Source organism: Grammomys surdaster, unplaced genomic scaffold (assembly GCF_004785775.1).
Source record: "Grammomys surdaster isolate TR1022 unplaced genomic scaffold, NIH_TR_1.0 220, whole genome shotgun sequence".
Taxonomy (NCBI): Eukaryota; Metazoa; Chordata; class Mammalia; order Rodentia; family Muridae; genus Grammomys; species Grammomys surdaster.
The window spans coordinates 1,317,083-1,332,466 of NW_021604665.1; the positions used below are offsets into that span (position 1 = coordinate 1,317,083).

General features: G+C 51.0%; 1 protein-coding gene across 2 annotated transcripts in view; it reads left to right on the plus strand.

Annotated features, from left to right (window-relative positions):
• Positions 1–15,384, plus strand: part of Slc6a6 (solute carrier family 6 member 6) — a 75,774-nt gene that overhangs the window by 26,435 nt on the left and 33,955 nt on the right. The window contains exons 3-5 of one of the 2 annotated variants that reach the window (XM_028772999.1): positions 1,691–1,807; positions 13,097–13,336; positions 14,648–14,782. In XM_028772999.1, the coding sequence (XP_028628832.1) occupies positions 1,789–1,807; positions 13,097–13,336; positions 14,648–14,782 (394 nt within the window). In that variant the 5' untranslated portion in view covers positions 1,691–1,788. The remainder of the gene's footprint in view (positions 1–1,690; positions 1,808–13,096; positions 13,337–14,647; positions 14,783–15,384) is intronic. The other variant, XM_028773000.1, reaches the window with a different exon arrangement.

A 15,384-nucleotide genomic window follows, 5' to 3' on the forward strand; every position in this document is an offset into this window, starting at 1 on the left:
CTCCCCTCTCCCCTCTCCCCCTCCCCTCTCTCTCTCCTGTGCCTGTGTGCCTGTGTGTGGGAGGAACAGTGAGGCTTTATAGCTCCAGGCTGTGGGGTTCCCCAGCCAGCTGGTTCAAACCTCACTCCAGTGAGAGGCAGTCTGGCCTCAGCAGTGGAGACTGAGGCCTTCAAAGTCTGCCTTACTGTTGGCATCCCATGGCAGGTATTTCTCTGGCTGGAAGTATTCTGTTTCCACCCCTGTAGAAAACTGTGTCCCCTTTCCCACAAATCCCAGACATGTCCCTGTGGCGTGGTGTTGGCTGTGAGAGGCTTGCGTGGCTAATTTGTGCCTTTATCAGGATGCTGAGCTGAGGGGGACCTTCTGTATCCATGGCTGCCCACTGTGGTTGGGTGTGGCCTGTGATACTTTCTGTTTAGATCAGACAGGCAGGCCTCAGAAGTCACCCCACCAGCCCTCACCTTTGTCTTTCAAACTCCTCCCAGTTAAGAAGTCAGATGAAGTGTGTTGGCCTTGTCTAGAGTTGCAAGCTTGCTGGGTTACCTGGGACCAGGGCATATATGTCTTCCCTAAGCCTGGTTTTCTCTCTTTGTGAAATAAAAGGAGCGGGAGCAGTGAGGAGCAGCCACAGAAGGGCCTCTGAAAGGCCTCTGGCTTTGCTAGGCCCCCAATGTATTCAGGCTGGCACACATGCACTGCATCAGCCAACCAACAGCTCTTCCACTGGTCAATTTTGTTTGATATTTTATCCAGCGCCTCCCAGGTCACAGCCCCATCCTTCCCAGCTTCTCTTGATTCTGACTCCTGGGAAGTGGATGTAACAGGTGAGATTTCTGGGCTCTACCTTAAAGATTTGAGTCAATAGGTCCAGATGGGTCTAGGTACTCACACTCTAGATTCTCTCTCAGGGTTCTACAGACTATCAGGCCAAGAGCTGGCTGGCTGGGAGTGGTAGAAACAGATGGAGATTTCTGAGTTCAAAGGCCAGCCTGGTTTATATGATGAGTTCTGGGCCTACCAAGACTACATAGTGAGACCATGTATCCAAAAAAAAAAAAAAAAAAGACATTGAGGCTTCTCAAACAGATCTTGAAACTTTGTCCCAAATTTCCCAGTTCTGGACCAGAGCACAGCTCTTGGTGAATGCTAGGTTTGATGAGGCAGGATCTAAGATGCACCAGAAGGCTTCCAGTCTAGGTGGAATACCCTTAAACATGAGTGCTCCAAGCACACAGGGCTGGAAAGGGGGAATGCCAGGAGAATGGCGGTCCTGGGTCACAAAAAGGGGTCCCCACCCACCCAGGACTGGACATAAGGGGCCAGTGACATTTAGGTTCTGGGTGAAGTTCAGAGAGAGCTCTGCAAGAGCTGGAACTCATTCCTAGTTCTTGAGCTGGGGTTGACCTGGCTGTCAGGCAGAGTCTGCTGGAAGTGCGTTGGTGGAGGCCATGCCTCCAAGGAGTTTCCAGCAGTTGGTGTGTCTGCATCTCGTGATGCCCACCTAAGTGGCAGGTCATGAGAAGGCAGTGCTGTGCCCTTGGTGGGTATCCGAGAGCTAATCTGGGCTAGCAGCGGAGAGGCAAATTCGGGGGTTGCCCTGGGAGATGCCCTGTGCATGGAGGAAGACAGCTGATTGTGTCAGCCTCCAGATACTCCCCACATGGATTTTAATGCTGAGTTTTTCTTCTAGCCAAGCAGTAGCTGGTGTTAGGCACCATCTTGTAGCCCTGGAAGCCGCTGCCACCGCCACCCGCTGCACCAACGTCCGTCAGCCTGACAGAGTTAGATATGACTCCCGTGCACCCAGGTTTGCAATAGGAGTTTATTCTCTGCCTCTGGCACCTACTATCTCCACAGGGTGGGGGTATTAGGAGTGTCCCCACTCCCCCCACCTCCCTCCAGTTCCCTCTTTGGAGTCTCCTGTGGCCATCCGTGTTGGGTTTCCTGTGATAGAGTTTGGTGGGGCCATGGCCTTGGTTTCCTCGCCTACAGAATGGGGTTGTATCTAGATGTGCTTCTGTGGCCCCTACCATGCAGTTTCCAAGGGAATTCCCTGGTACTTGACAAACCTTTGGGGAAACACCACAGCAGGTTCATCACAGAGTCACCCGGAGAGCTAGCTACTCAGGAAATGTGTTATGTGATAGAAATTGAAGATTTGGTGCTCTCCGAAACAACAATGAAAAACTGTTCATCTTCTTGGGGGAAGTTGTGCTCTGTGGCCGGGAACAGGTTCCAGATCATCCTTCCTCTCTTTCTCGTGCGCACACACAGTGTGTGTCTGTCGCTGTGCTTTGCCCTGTGGCTCTGCAGGGTATGCCTGCGCTGAGCATCAGCAGGCCCCTGACACTCTTTGATGTGTTTACTGTGATTGACGTCAGGAAGCAGCTAGGACTCTCAGTGGGAGGCGTGAGTGATAGCCAGCTGAGCACAGGCTGGTGGTGTGGTGAGAGAGGCTATGAGGCCTTTGCCCCGGAGGCTGGCTGTCACTGCCTGGTGAGGGTTCTGATCATCACTCTTGGATGCTCTAGAGTCCCTCATCAAGGGCACTCTGGAGCCAAGGTGGGGTGTGAGAAAGCATCCTTCGGAGGTCCTCAGCTTCTAGGGGGCGGGGTGAGGAGGCAGATACAGTGTCTCCTTCATTCAGAACAGAGGATGGCTTTGGGTAGAAAGTGCCATGCTTTTAGGTCCATAGTCTGCTTGGCCTTTGGTGTAAGTAAGGACATCCTTCCTGTGGGGGAGAAAGAAGCACTAAAAGAGGAACACTGCAGGGAGGGGTGTTTTTAAAATATTACCCAGACATTGCACCCACTGTATAGAGGGTAAGGTTGAGGCCCAGGGACAGTGACTTGCCTGAGGTCACTGCCTGCTGTCCATGAAACCACGGCTTCAGGCAGTGTGGAGGGGTCACAAGGTGGCCTGACTGACACTTGGGGCTGCTTTTGCATTTCTGCAGAGAGAGAAAGAGAAACGGGCTCTGCTTCTCTCTCACACACAGAGTACACAGGTGCAGCCGTGGGTCTCTGTAGCTTGAAAAGGGGAAGTTTGTGGACGTGGTAGAGGCCTCCAAGAATAATCTGGGGCTCCACAGGGCCTTCGCCAGGACCCTGGTGCCCCACCCCCACTACAAGAGACCCATGGCCCTGATGCTGGGGAAGTGAGGCTGCTAGCTGTGAGTGACAGCCCTGTGGCCGGGTGAGTCAGTGCCAGGAGCTGGTGCCTGCTGACTCACCCTCCCCTGGCTCTTCAGCTGAGGGGGAGGAGAGGGGGTGGGGAGGGGGGAGGGGCACTAGAGCTTGTCCACCTAGAGACTAAAGGAGACAGGTGGCTGGCCTGGTCAGGAGCTGGGCGAGGCATCCCTGAAGCTTTGTGTGTACACAGTCTCCAGGTGCACACACCCCAGCCCTGCTTCTAAGACAGGCCCTGAGCACCCTGGAGACACCATGGTGCAGTCATGTCTCCCCACTTCCTTCTTCTCCCTCCCCCATCAGATCCCCTCTCTTTTCTTCCCCCTTCCTCCTCTCTCCTCCTCTTCTTCCTTCATCTGCCTCTCCCCTCCTTTTTGCCCTCCTTTCCTCCCCCTCCTCCTCCTGCTTAGCTTTGTTACTACGAGCTGGAGGTCTGCTGAGTAGCCAGCTCAGAGGGGAGGGGTCTTTCCTGTACCTCCTCTCAGCCTCTTCTTACCTTGGAAGCCCCTCCTGTCTCTCCTATGAACTTCCCACAGTTTGTGCTTCCCCACTGTCTCTGATCCTAGAGAACAATAGGATGACCCCATAACCAGACCAAACAAGTAGATGACAGGCAGGTGACAGATGGGGCTTTGTTTCCACACAGACGCCTCCTGCCACCAGGGAGAACTGCTCCTCTGAGCCAGACCTGGAGCCACGTTTTGTAAAAGAGTGGCCTTGAGCTTTGCAGAGCTTGGCTTCATCTCTGGGGTCTGGTGCTAGCCTTGTGCTGACAGATACTGTCTTCCCCATAGCACGAGTAGTGGGCCTTAGGAAGGTCAGTCACCCACTGGTCCTTTGCACACAAAGCAGCTGCCTTGCACCCATCCCCAGAGTAGCTCTGCTCAGGGTTTGGGGTTAAATGACCAGAAGGTCACATAACACCCCAAGTAGGCCCTTCAGACTCACTTCATGAGCTGAAAGGAGGGCTAGCCAGGGACTCAAGGGTAGATGGGGCTTGTAGATTAAAGGGTTTTTACCCCTCAGTGGGACGGTGGGACACTCAGGATAAACCTAAGTTTAAACCTGGCCTAGAGGTCTTGTGCCCACAGGCACTGGTACCCTCAGGCCACCTATCTATTTGCCAGGTCTAGTTGCCAGGTCTAGTATAGTCATCTTTTAAGTTTTGTTTATTTGTTTGTGTTTTTGAGACAGGATATGTAGCTCTGGCTGGACTAGAACTTGCTATGTAGACCAGGCTAGCCTCAAACTCACAGAGATCTACCTGCCTCTGCCTTCTGAGTGCTGAAGTTAAAGGGGTGTACTACTATGCCTGAACATGCGCGCGCACGCATGCGCGCACACACACACACACACACACACACACACACACACACACATGCACACACACAGATGAGCTATCATGTGGGTGCTGGGAACGAATTCCAGGTCCTCTGGAAGAGAGAGCAGTAGGTGTTCTTAACCACTGAACCACCCCTCCAGACCCTAGTATGACTGTCTTTGTGTATACTTTCCTCTCCCCTCAGAACTCTATTCCCCCACATCTTCTAGATAGGTCTCAGCTTAATGGCAGTGTGGTGGAAAGCATGAACTGTCTGGATATAGATTCCAGCTGTGTGCGTGGTTGTAAACAGAACCCACATCGCTGTATCTTCTTGGCCCTGTAAGCTGGTAAAAGGTATTATTCAATTTTGCAGGTTCCATCTGGAGATTCTCTGGTGTCCTGGGGGATGCCAGTGTCCTGGATTCTGGGTATAAATCCTGAGAATTTGGGGCAAGAGTGTCCCTGCTCTGAGCCTCAGCCTCCTATCCTGGGCTTCAGAGGGGTGGGGCTGCAGCCAGATCAGGAGTGGGAGGGATGAGTCCCAGGTAGACAGGCACCCTGCCCAGAGATGGAAAGCTAAGATAATGCAAGTTCACTTTCACTTGGACAAGAGCGAGGCTGCTCATTGTTTTGTGAAGCCGCCAGCTTCCTGGTTGACCTCATGATGACAAGCCATTGTGGCTCAAGCCAGTGAGCCAAGTATATATATCCTGACAAGCCTCACCCTGCCTTCACAGGGGTTATGATGACTGAGCTGGGCAGTGATCTGACTGAAGTGGACCTCAAAGGGCCCAGGCTGGGTCACCCCCCTTTTCTTTGTGTTTAGAAGACAATGTGCTAGGGAAGTTAGAAAACAGACCAGTGCAGTCCAGATCTCTTAAGACATCTCGGAGGATATGGTCCCGGGGAATCCCAGTCCCAGAGGCACCTTTGGTGTTGGGAGCCTAGAGGTGCCCATTTTCCCTGTTCCCTGCTCTTCTGTTTGGCCTTTGCCTGCCAGACCCCTGGAGATGGTTCTGTCGTCACGCTTGACTTAGCCTCTTTGCACAAATAGATAACCAGAAGATGACAGCCATAAGATTCAATTACATGATTAAATCTGTTAAATGTGTATGTACTTAAAACACAAAGACTTTAAAAAAATTAATTTCTCCTTAATTTTTTTTTTTGAGCCAGTCTCATGTAGCCCAGGCTAACCTGCAACTTACTATGTAGCTGAGGATGACCTTGAACTCCTGATCCCGGTGCTTTCTCCCAGAAGCTGAGATTAGCTAGCTCTTATGTTCTCTTAACAGAAGCATTTACATGGCTTAAAAGGCAGAGCTGCATTGTTAACTCAGCTCACTTGATTCAGTGAGCTTGCTAAACACTTCTTAGGGCCAAGCATGGAACCTGAGCAGAACAGCATACCCTTGGCAGACAATTCTAGTGGCTCACAGCCCTCCTACTCAGACATTACTAATGGGTCCCAGCTCTCCTGCTCCTTGTACCTGGATGTATCTCTCTGTAGAGACTGTACCAATGATCCCCTTCTGGTCTGTGAGATATTCTTGCTGACAGAAGCAGGCCCCTGTGCACAGTGTTGTTTTATCTGTGTCCACAACACAGTCCCATGACCCCTGGTCCAGCCTGTCATGTCATGTGGTCCTTCACTTCCCTGTTTGTCCTTGAGTTTGGTTCCCTAATTTGTCAGCTGGCCCAGTAGCTTGTCTGTAATTTTTTAAAAATTATATTTATTGAATGTGTATGGGTTTGTGTGTGCACACTGGCTGTGTGAAGGTCAGAGGACAACCTACTGGAGTCAGTTCGCTCCTTCCATCATGTGGGTTCTAGGGCTTGAGGCAAAGTGCTTTTGCCCACTGAGCCATCTCATCAGCCTGGAGCTGGCCACTGCCTCCTCCTCCTCTTCCTCTTCTTCTTCTTCCTCCTCTTCTTCCTCTTCTTATTTATTCAAAGGGTTTATTTAATTTTATTTTATGGGTATGAGTACTTTGTCTGCATGCATGTCTATGCCCCACATGCCAGCCTGAGTGGGTGCCGCTGGATCACTTGGGGACTGGAGTTACAGGTAGTGAACTACCTTGTAGGTGCCGAGACTGAACTAGCATCCTCTGAAAGAGCAGTAAATGTTCTTAACCACTGAGCCATCCCTCTGCCCGGTAGCTGGCTTCTTAAAGGCACCAGGCTCTATTTTACTTGTAAAGTTGTAGGGATGTCATCCATGACTGTCACAAGTAGTTGAGAACATGGCTTTGGAGGTTGGATGGACCTAGGAGCCACTCACAGCTCAAGTAGGCATCATGTGGCCATGGCGGAGTGACTTCACCTCTCTGGGTGGTGCCATCAGCAAGATGATGAAGGCATGTTTGAAAGGAGTTTACTAAAAGAATGTCTGGGAGACCTTTGCATAGTGCCGAGGGAACATGTGGGTACCATTAAATGCAGCTCTTTCTCTTCCTTTATAATAATATTTTTTTAAAAACCATAGATGAGTATGTTGCCTGCATGTCTGATGTGCCTGGTGCCCACAGAGGCCAGAAGAGGGCATTAGATTCCTTGGAACTAAAGTTACAGATAGTTGTGAGCTACCATGTGGATGCTGGGAATCAAACCTGGGTGCTCTTAGCCACTGAGCCATCTCTTAAGCCTCTGTATTTATTTATTTTTGTTTTGAGACAGTCTTTGTAGTATAAGCTACTCGCCATGTAGCCCAAATTGCTGGCAATCCTACTGATTCAGCCTCCCAGATGCTGGGGTTGCAAGTGTGTGCCACCATGCCTGGCTTGTAATTTACTAAAATTGGCAATAATTGTATATATTTATGGTATACACAACATGTAATTTTAATGTTTCATTATATATATAAGTATTTAGACTGAATATATGTCTGTGTACCACATGTGTGTAGTGCCAAGGAAGCTAGAGAGGGCATCAGACTCCACAGAACTGGAGGTTTGTGGGTGGTTCTGAGCTACCCTGTAGGTGCTGGGAACCGAGCCTGTGTCCTCTGGAAGAGCAGCAAGTGCTCTTAACCGCTGAGCCATCTCTCCAACCCAACATGAGGATTTTAGATACGTCTCTGTTATAGAATGGCTATATCATCAAACCAACTGTCTTACATACTTACAGTATAGAGAGAACATTGAAAATCTATAACTCTCTTGACAGGTTTCAAATATATTCTATTATTAGTATTTATTATTATTACTTTATTATTAAAGTATATTCCAATGAGAGAAACAAAGCACAGGGAGGCTGCTTTTTGCCCTGGGTCACCCAGCATCTTTATGGCCTTCTCTTGGAAGCTTACTCCTACTAATGCCTCTGCAATGGACAGGAGAGAGGCTCTTCTCTGGAAGGGACACTACAAAGGGGTCTAGCCACAAGCTCACCTCTGCAGGGGACCTCCAGGTTAAGGTGTCTCCATGTGTGCAATGAGTGTGACCCCGTCTTCTGTCCCAGTTTTGAGAGCCGCTCACACTGTGCACAGAACATCTCGTTCCTCCTGCAGAGGCTCCCTGAGCGGCAGCCCAGTCTCTCACCAAACTCTCTGTGAGGACATGCTGCGTGCTAGGCACTGGGGTGGGCTGGGGACAAGCACAAGAGGAAACAGACCCGTGCCTGACTCCTTGATAAGAGATACTGAATGATGAAAGTGCCAGCAATAAGATTTTAATCATTTCTATTGGGGGGGTCTTTTGCTTGAGATGATCAAGGTTCTGCAGAGGAGTGCTAACACTGAGGGCTGGGACTTGGTGCCCCCTTGTCTTAGAGTATAGAGGCAAATGCTGGGGAGACAGCTTAAATCGACTTCAAGACCTGCTTGGCTGGTACATGGATGTCTGAGGGCCACAGGGGCAGGAGCTGTGTCTGAGTCCCTGGTCTGTGAGCTCTGTATCAGACAGGCTGCTTCTCTGACCCAGCATCCCTGTTTGTTCCATGGACTCTTCTGATCTATACTCTGCTGTAGACATGAAGCAAGATGAGGATTCTGGCTCCATCTGCCCTGGCCCCTATGTGTGGCCTGGGGCAGGCTACCATTTCTCTGCTCACCCATCTGCTTCTGTTGTATAGGAACACGTTAGAAGTCTCTGTGAGCTGTGGAACAGCTTGGTGGTAGAGCATTGCCTGGCATGTGCCAGGCCTTTGGTTCAAACCCCAGAACTACATAATACTGGTGTGATGGTGCTCGCCTGCAGTTCCAGCACGGCTAAGGGAAAGGTGGAGGCAGGAAGGAGGATCAGATATTCAAGGTCATCTCTGCTACTAGTGAGTTCAAAGCCAACCTGGGACACATGAGACCCTGTCTTCCCCCTTCTGCACACCTCCCTTTCTGTCCTCCAAAGAATGACAGAATGGGAAACTGTTCTGAAATAGGTTAGTCTGCGTACTAAAAGTGTCTGACATTTTTAACCTGGCCAGAGGGTATAAAAGTGCATCTGGCCAATGCCACTGGGCCTGGGGTCAACCTGACTATGTATGTGTCAAAACTTGTCAGCAATCTTCAAGCAAGCTAGCATCCAGGCACAGCCACATCTGGCTTGCCACTCCTGGAAAAGGGACAGTGTTTTCAGTATGGGGAGGGACACATAGACCTGGAGCTTATAACTCCATGCATTCTAATCACCTGTAGCTGTGGTAACCACGAGGAATCTCCCAGAATGAGAATTAGGCATCTTCACCACTGCGGAACAACCCCGGGCCCCGAGCCAAGAGAAACAGCTCCAGGCTTGGAGAAGCAGGCTGCAGGCAGATGGTGTGAAAGGGACTCACTGCGCTATGCTGTGACCACTTGATCACCATGGGGGTGGACTGGCCTAAGTGTGAGTCTGTAAAGGTAGACCCGAGGGAGGGTATCTCAGGAAGTCAGGCTGGGCCAGCAGAGGGCTGGCAGAAGCAGAGAAAGCCTTGGTCTGTGTGATACCAGCTCATTCCAGTGACCTGGATTCAGAGTTGGCTGAGCCTGGCTCATATCTCCCTGAGTGGCTTGAAGGCCTTGTCCACCATGGGGTTGGTAATAATGATACCAGCTATTATTTTAGGGCGTGCTTGCTACATGCCATTTGCTGTTCTGAGCTATTCTGTGCACCCCCTCATTTCTTTTCTGTACCCCATGACAGACACTACTGCTCCACAGATGAGAACATTGAAGACCAGAGAGGCTGAATATCTTGCCTAAGGTCATTCAGCCCTTGTAAGTGGCTCTCAGCCCCTCTGTCAAGTCTCATGTTCCCTATAGGGACCAAGCTGCTACCACAGATCCTGGAGCAGCCAGCATAGGGCATGACAGCATTCCTGTGGGGCCAGTGTTCCACAAGGGGTGGGGTTGGGTTTAAGGATTTGTAAGGGTCTTGCTTGAGACCTATCGGGGCCAAGGGCTGGGGTGGGCCTTGCGTTTCCCTCTAGCAGTGAGCAGAGAGCTGGGGTCTATTATGAATGTGATTTTTAAGCTGCCTTCAGCTGCCGCATGAGAATAGGCTGGGGGGCAGCAGAGCAGCAAGGAGACCTATGAGGAGGCAGCTGTAGATGCCTGTGCTAGGGGCTGCTGGCTGAGAGAGAGGTTGCCATGGTGACAGGGACATGGGGGTGGATGCCAAGAATGTGGAGAGTGGATCTGCAGGTCTTGCTGCTGGAATGGTATATTCCAGGGCCTCTGGTCAGGCACACGAGAGGGTCTTAGAATAAGAATGCCAGGGGAAAGAGGACAGGATGTCTGCGTCTCTACAGGACCTTCTCTGGACCCAGGGAAGGCCAAAGCCTGGGTGGTGCCCTGTCCCCAATACAGTAGCCCTGTGATTTCCAGCCAGCCTGAGGGTTGGAGGTGACGCTGAGGCAGGACCACTGGGCCATGAGTTCTCCACAGGCAAGTGGGTTTGGATCACACTCCCACGGGTAGGATAGTGAAGAAGGATCAGACTCCTGGAAGCACCTGAGTGACCAAGGCGTCTCCATGGAGACCTCACTGTGCCAGCCACAGGACAGGCACTGTACTGCTTCTCTCAGGTCCCAGCCACTATGGTTCAGTCTCAGGTGACATGAAGATAGATGGAATCCCGAGAGTATCCAGGGATAGATTCCTTAGGTAGCAAATCTGTCTAGACACAGGGGTCTATGGGAATCCTCTATACTCAGGGTTCTCTGAGAACAGACTTGTTAGTAGGTCTGGGGGCCCAGAATATAGAACCAGGGCTGTCAGGACAGCAGGCCACAGGGCATCAGAATCTGGCTTCTTATAGGACCAGCCTTGGCTAGTAGCTGACAGTGAGGTAAAAAGACCCTTGTCCCACTCCCATATCTCCCTAGTGCTGGAGGCTGCCTCCTCCTCCTCCTCCTCCTCTTCCTCCTCTTCCTCCTCCTCCTCTTCCTCCTTCTCTTCTCTTCCTCCTAAACCTCCTCTTCTTTCTCCCCCTCCTCTCTTAAGTTTAAAGGCTAGGCTGACCTTGTGAAGGCTTGAGGACTGAGACGTGTCCAAAGGGTGGATCAGCCCTTCTCAGTTGGAGGCTCCAGGTCATTCTTGAGCAGACCCTTCCCTGGGAGGGAGCGGAGTCCCACATCCTCCAATTATGCGCCCACCACAGGCCACAATGAGCTGTTCAGATAACCATCGGGGGCTGCTGACCTGCTGCAGGAACAATGCTGGCTGCTCAAGCTGTTTTCACAGTGGCCACAGACCTGCAGAGCCACGAGGCCCCGGGGGAGCCACAGAGAAAGGCCATGCGGATGCTCCCCCAGACAGAGGAAGGACTCCGGGGTCTGCCCAGTGGCTCCAGGAAGCCTTTCTTGGTCTGCTCACTGCCAGATAGTGAAACAATTGGGGTCCCCCACCCCAAGCCAGCCAGTGAGAGGAAGGAGGCGTGGGGGAAGTGGAGTTATTGAGCTTCTGGGCCTCTGCTCCTTGCAGAGCCCCCCGGGGACCTGGCATGTCATTTCTGTGTACCTAATATCTCTATCAGACATGCTGAGCCTTAGCGCCACCATATCCCCCTTGGAGCTGAGGTTCTTTTGGCACAGCAGCATTTTCCTGATGTCCTACTGTGTGCTGGGCTTCAGCGGTATAAATAGGACAGATCCTTATCTCCACAAGCCTATGGTCTGGCTGTGGAGAACGCAGCAGCTAGGAAGTGTGTATATGGCCAGCTCAGTTGCTGTTCAGGTAGGGTTGGCTGTGGGAAGACAAATGCGGCCAAGCAGGTGAAGGTACCCTCCCAGAAGGGATACGCTGGGAACAGCAGGCCCTGCATGCACTCCAGTGGGTGCTCAGATGAAGAATACAGATCCCGTGTCTCTGACCTTCCAGTTTTGTAAGAGAACTTCAAATTTTCCATTTTTCCTCTGAAATCTGATACTTCAGTGTCAGCTTCTTGCTTGGATGATAGAAAACAAATGAAGAATGCCCTAGGCTGTGTGGCTACCTTCGCTGTCACTCTTTTGATTCTGCAGATAGGGAAGCCGAGGCTCAGAAAAGAGCAGGAAGGGCCACTAGCTCTGGGTGCCCCCAGCCCAGCCTTATCCTGCAGCCCTGTGCTCTGCTATGTGTAAATCCGTGCACACAGGGCCCTGACTTGACACGGGGCTCTCATGTGCTTGGTTACCTTTATGTGTTCTTTGATGCCATGGATGGATGGTGACCACCACTGGATGTGACGCTGCCTCTCAGCTAAACTTCAGAGACACAAGGAGATGCTAGGAGAAGGTGATAAGTATCAGCTGGTACAACCCTCCACCCTGGTGGGGTCCAAGCAAGAGGTGTCTGAGGGTGACCTTGAATTGTGACAGGAGCTGAGGCCTCCTTAAGTCTGAGACTAGCTGGCGCCAGAGAGCAAGACCCCTCCCTGCTTGTTAGGATCCCTGTGTTTAGCCTGGAGTCAGTGGAACTGAAGAATGGATACTAAGTAGCAGGCCCTGGTTCACAGTCTGGGGATGAGACCTAGGCTTTCCTTGCAGGTTTCACACTTGCTTGTCCCCTGCATCATACCCTCAGCTGCCACAAGCATCCTTGTATAATTCTGTATAAGAAAGCCTTATTGTTTTTCCCCTGCTAAAGTAACTGTCCATTTTCTATACTGTAATGGCAAAGCCTGTTTTCTCTGTGTTGTGTCCTGTGCAACATTATCTTCCTGATTCACTTCTTAACCTGGGAGCAGGTGCCTCTTGTAGGTCAGGCTCTACACTAGGCTCTGCACTGAGACGTAACTGGGATGCGAGTTGCTGGTTTTTTTTTGTGCAGACTTCAAATTAGAAAAGTTATCTGTCAGTGTGGAGAGCTGTAGACAGGCTCTCTCTCTCTCCTTTGGAAGATGTCTGGAACTGTCCAGGGGACACGGGCTGAATGAAATGTGATGTTTGGGGTGAACAATCCTGGGCCGCCAGTGCTTCCGGTTTAGCTGGTGCCTGAGAAACGAAGCCTGTGGCTTCTATAGGTTGAAAGTGTTTGGGGCCTGAATTTTGAGATCCTTAGGATCTAGATGGCTTCTCTGATGGGGACTGATGGAGTGGCAAGCTCCCGCTGAAGCGTGGGGAGGTTGGAACTGGTCTTAAGTCATTGGAATAGGCCTCATCATCCGTGTTGTTCTGCCTCCAACAGAAAACGAGGAGATGGCCACCAAGGAGAAGCTGCAATGTCTGAAAGACTTCCACAAAGACATCCTGAAGCCTTCTCCAGGGAAGAGTCCAGGCACACGGCCTGAGGATGAGGCTGACGGGAAGCCCCCTCAGAGGGAGAAGTGGTCCAGCAAGATCGACTTTGTGCTGTCTGTGGCCGGAGGCTTTGTGGGTTTGGGCAACGTCTGGCGTTTCCCGTACCTCTGCTACAAAAATGGTGGAGGTGAGTCTGGGTCAAATTGAAGGCTGGGGTCAGCGTGTGAGAGATCTATTCCTAGTCTGTCCTTTCCCAGTCCAGGAATACCCTGCCCAACTGTACCTCAGACACAGGGTCAGCATGCCTGAGAACAAGGTGGTGTGCTAGCCTCTGGCTATGTTACCTTCTGGAGGGCCCTCCCTCGCCCTCTCTGATCCTCTGGTTTGCCCTCTCTGACCCATGTGCCCTCAACCTCAGACGTTCGTGATCTCCATTCCTGTGTCCTGTCTTCTCTGAGCTCCTTCAGGCCTTCCCTTTGTACCATCTTTGATACCAGATTTGCTTCTTACCCTTACCCTATGTATTCCCCAAAGCTAGTTCTGTCTCTTTCTGTAAATGGCACACCAGTATTATTTGCCATTAATGTAAAGGGGAAAGGGAGGACAAGGGGGATCCGTGAAGATGTTCTAGCTGCAGTGGGTTGAGTTGTTGGGTTTGGGTTTGAATTTTTTTGTGTTATGTCTCCTCCTGCTGAGGTCTCTGAGAGAGCCTTCTCCAGTGTTCAGGTTAGGTGCACCAGCTTAGAGACAGTTCTCACTGGTGCAGAGGGAGACCAGAGGAGAAGAATGTAGGTTAGCAACCACCTGTCACATGACTGTAAAGGCAGGCATACTACCTGTTGCCATGGGAAGAGAGCCATTTTTTGGAGAACCCTCTCTTAGTGCCTGGTTTCTTGACCTCTCGTAGGTATCAGACCCCCTGGGAACTCTGATGAGTGTCTTAGATGCTCCCCAGAACAAAGCAGATAGCCTAGACCCAAGGTGCCCACAATTTCACATGGTTTGTTCACCCGCTGAAGCCATTAGTGTAAAACAGGTAGGACTACCCTCTCCAGATACTTTGCTGTCTTCCTCCCCCTGGCACCCACCACCAGCTAGATATCTACCTCTTGCCTTCCACCCAACCTACTTCTGAACTTTCCTGGCTGCCAATCCAGGCTGGCCTGTGGCAGATGGGTAAAGCTCCAGAAAAGAGGTAGTGCTGTACCTGGGTCTAGCAGACCGAGCAACCTCTATTGGGAAGGATACTGGGGAAAAGGCAGACAGGTGGCAGGCATAGGCACCAGCCTGATGGCTTGAAGAACCTGGTAGATTTACAGATTAGTGGGTGGGGTGGGTAGGCAAGCCTAGAGAATCTTCAGCACAGTCTGAGTATGGCCCCTGTGCTCACACCCCTCACTCCTCTGATATCTTTTGTTGGGAGGGCTTGGGAGTGAGCACCTTACCGGCCATACTGTGACAGACACAGCCTCACCTTCTCTCCTCTGCTCATTGACAGGTGCGTTCCTCATACCGTATTTTATTTTCCTGTTTGGGAGTGGCCTGCCTGTGTTTTTCCTGGAGGTCATCATAGGCCAGTACACCTCAGAAGGGGGCATCACCTGCTGGGAGAAGATCTGCCCCTTGTTCTCTGGTGAGTATGTAGCTGGGGTCACCAGGGTCTGTATGAATTGGGCCTGCCAGATTTTTTTAAATGTTTTTTTTTTCTTTTGGGTTTATCAGATCTCACATGTATCAGTGCCAGATCCAGGGCAGCTCATGTTGTCATGTCACCAACACTGAGGGGCAGAGAGAAGGAAGGGAGATACAGCAGGTTCCTGACTATTTAGAAAGTCCCCTTGGGGCTACCTCTGTGGGTGTTTGGATGAGTGAGCTGGCTGCTGTCTTAGAATGCAAGAGCCTGGAGATCTAGCTGGGTTTGGGCCTTGCTTCCTCCTCTCCTTCGGGTGGTTTTAGGGAAGTTATTGAGCCTCAATTTCTTTATCTAGAAAACAGTATTGTCACTCTATAGAGTCACTGTGAAGACAGGGTGACACCAGATCTATCCATTCATGTTTCCATGTTTTCATCTATTCATCATTCTATATTTCTATCCATCTGTCCATCCATCCATCCATTCGTCCGTCCATCCATCTCTCTATTCATCTACCCATCTTTCCATATTCCTATTCATCTAAGTTTCTTTTCTTCCTTCCTTCCTTCCTTCCTTCCTTCCTTCCTTCCTCCCTCCCTCCC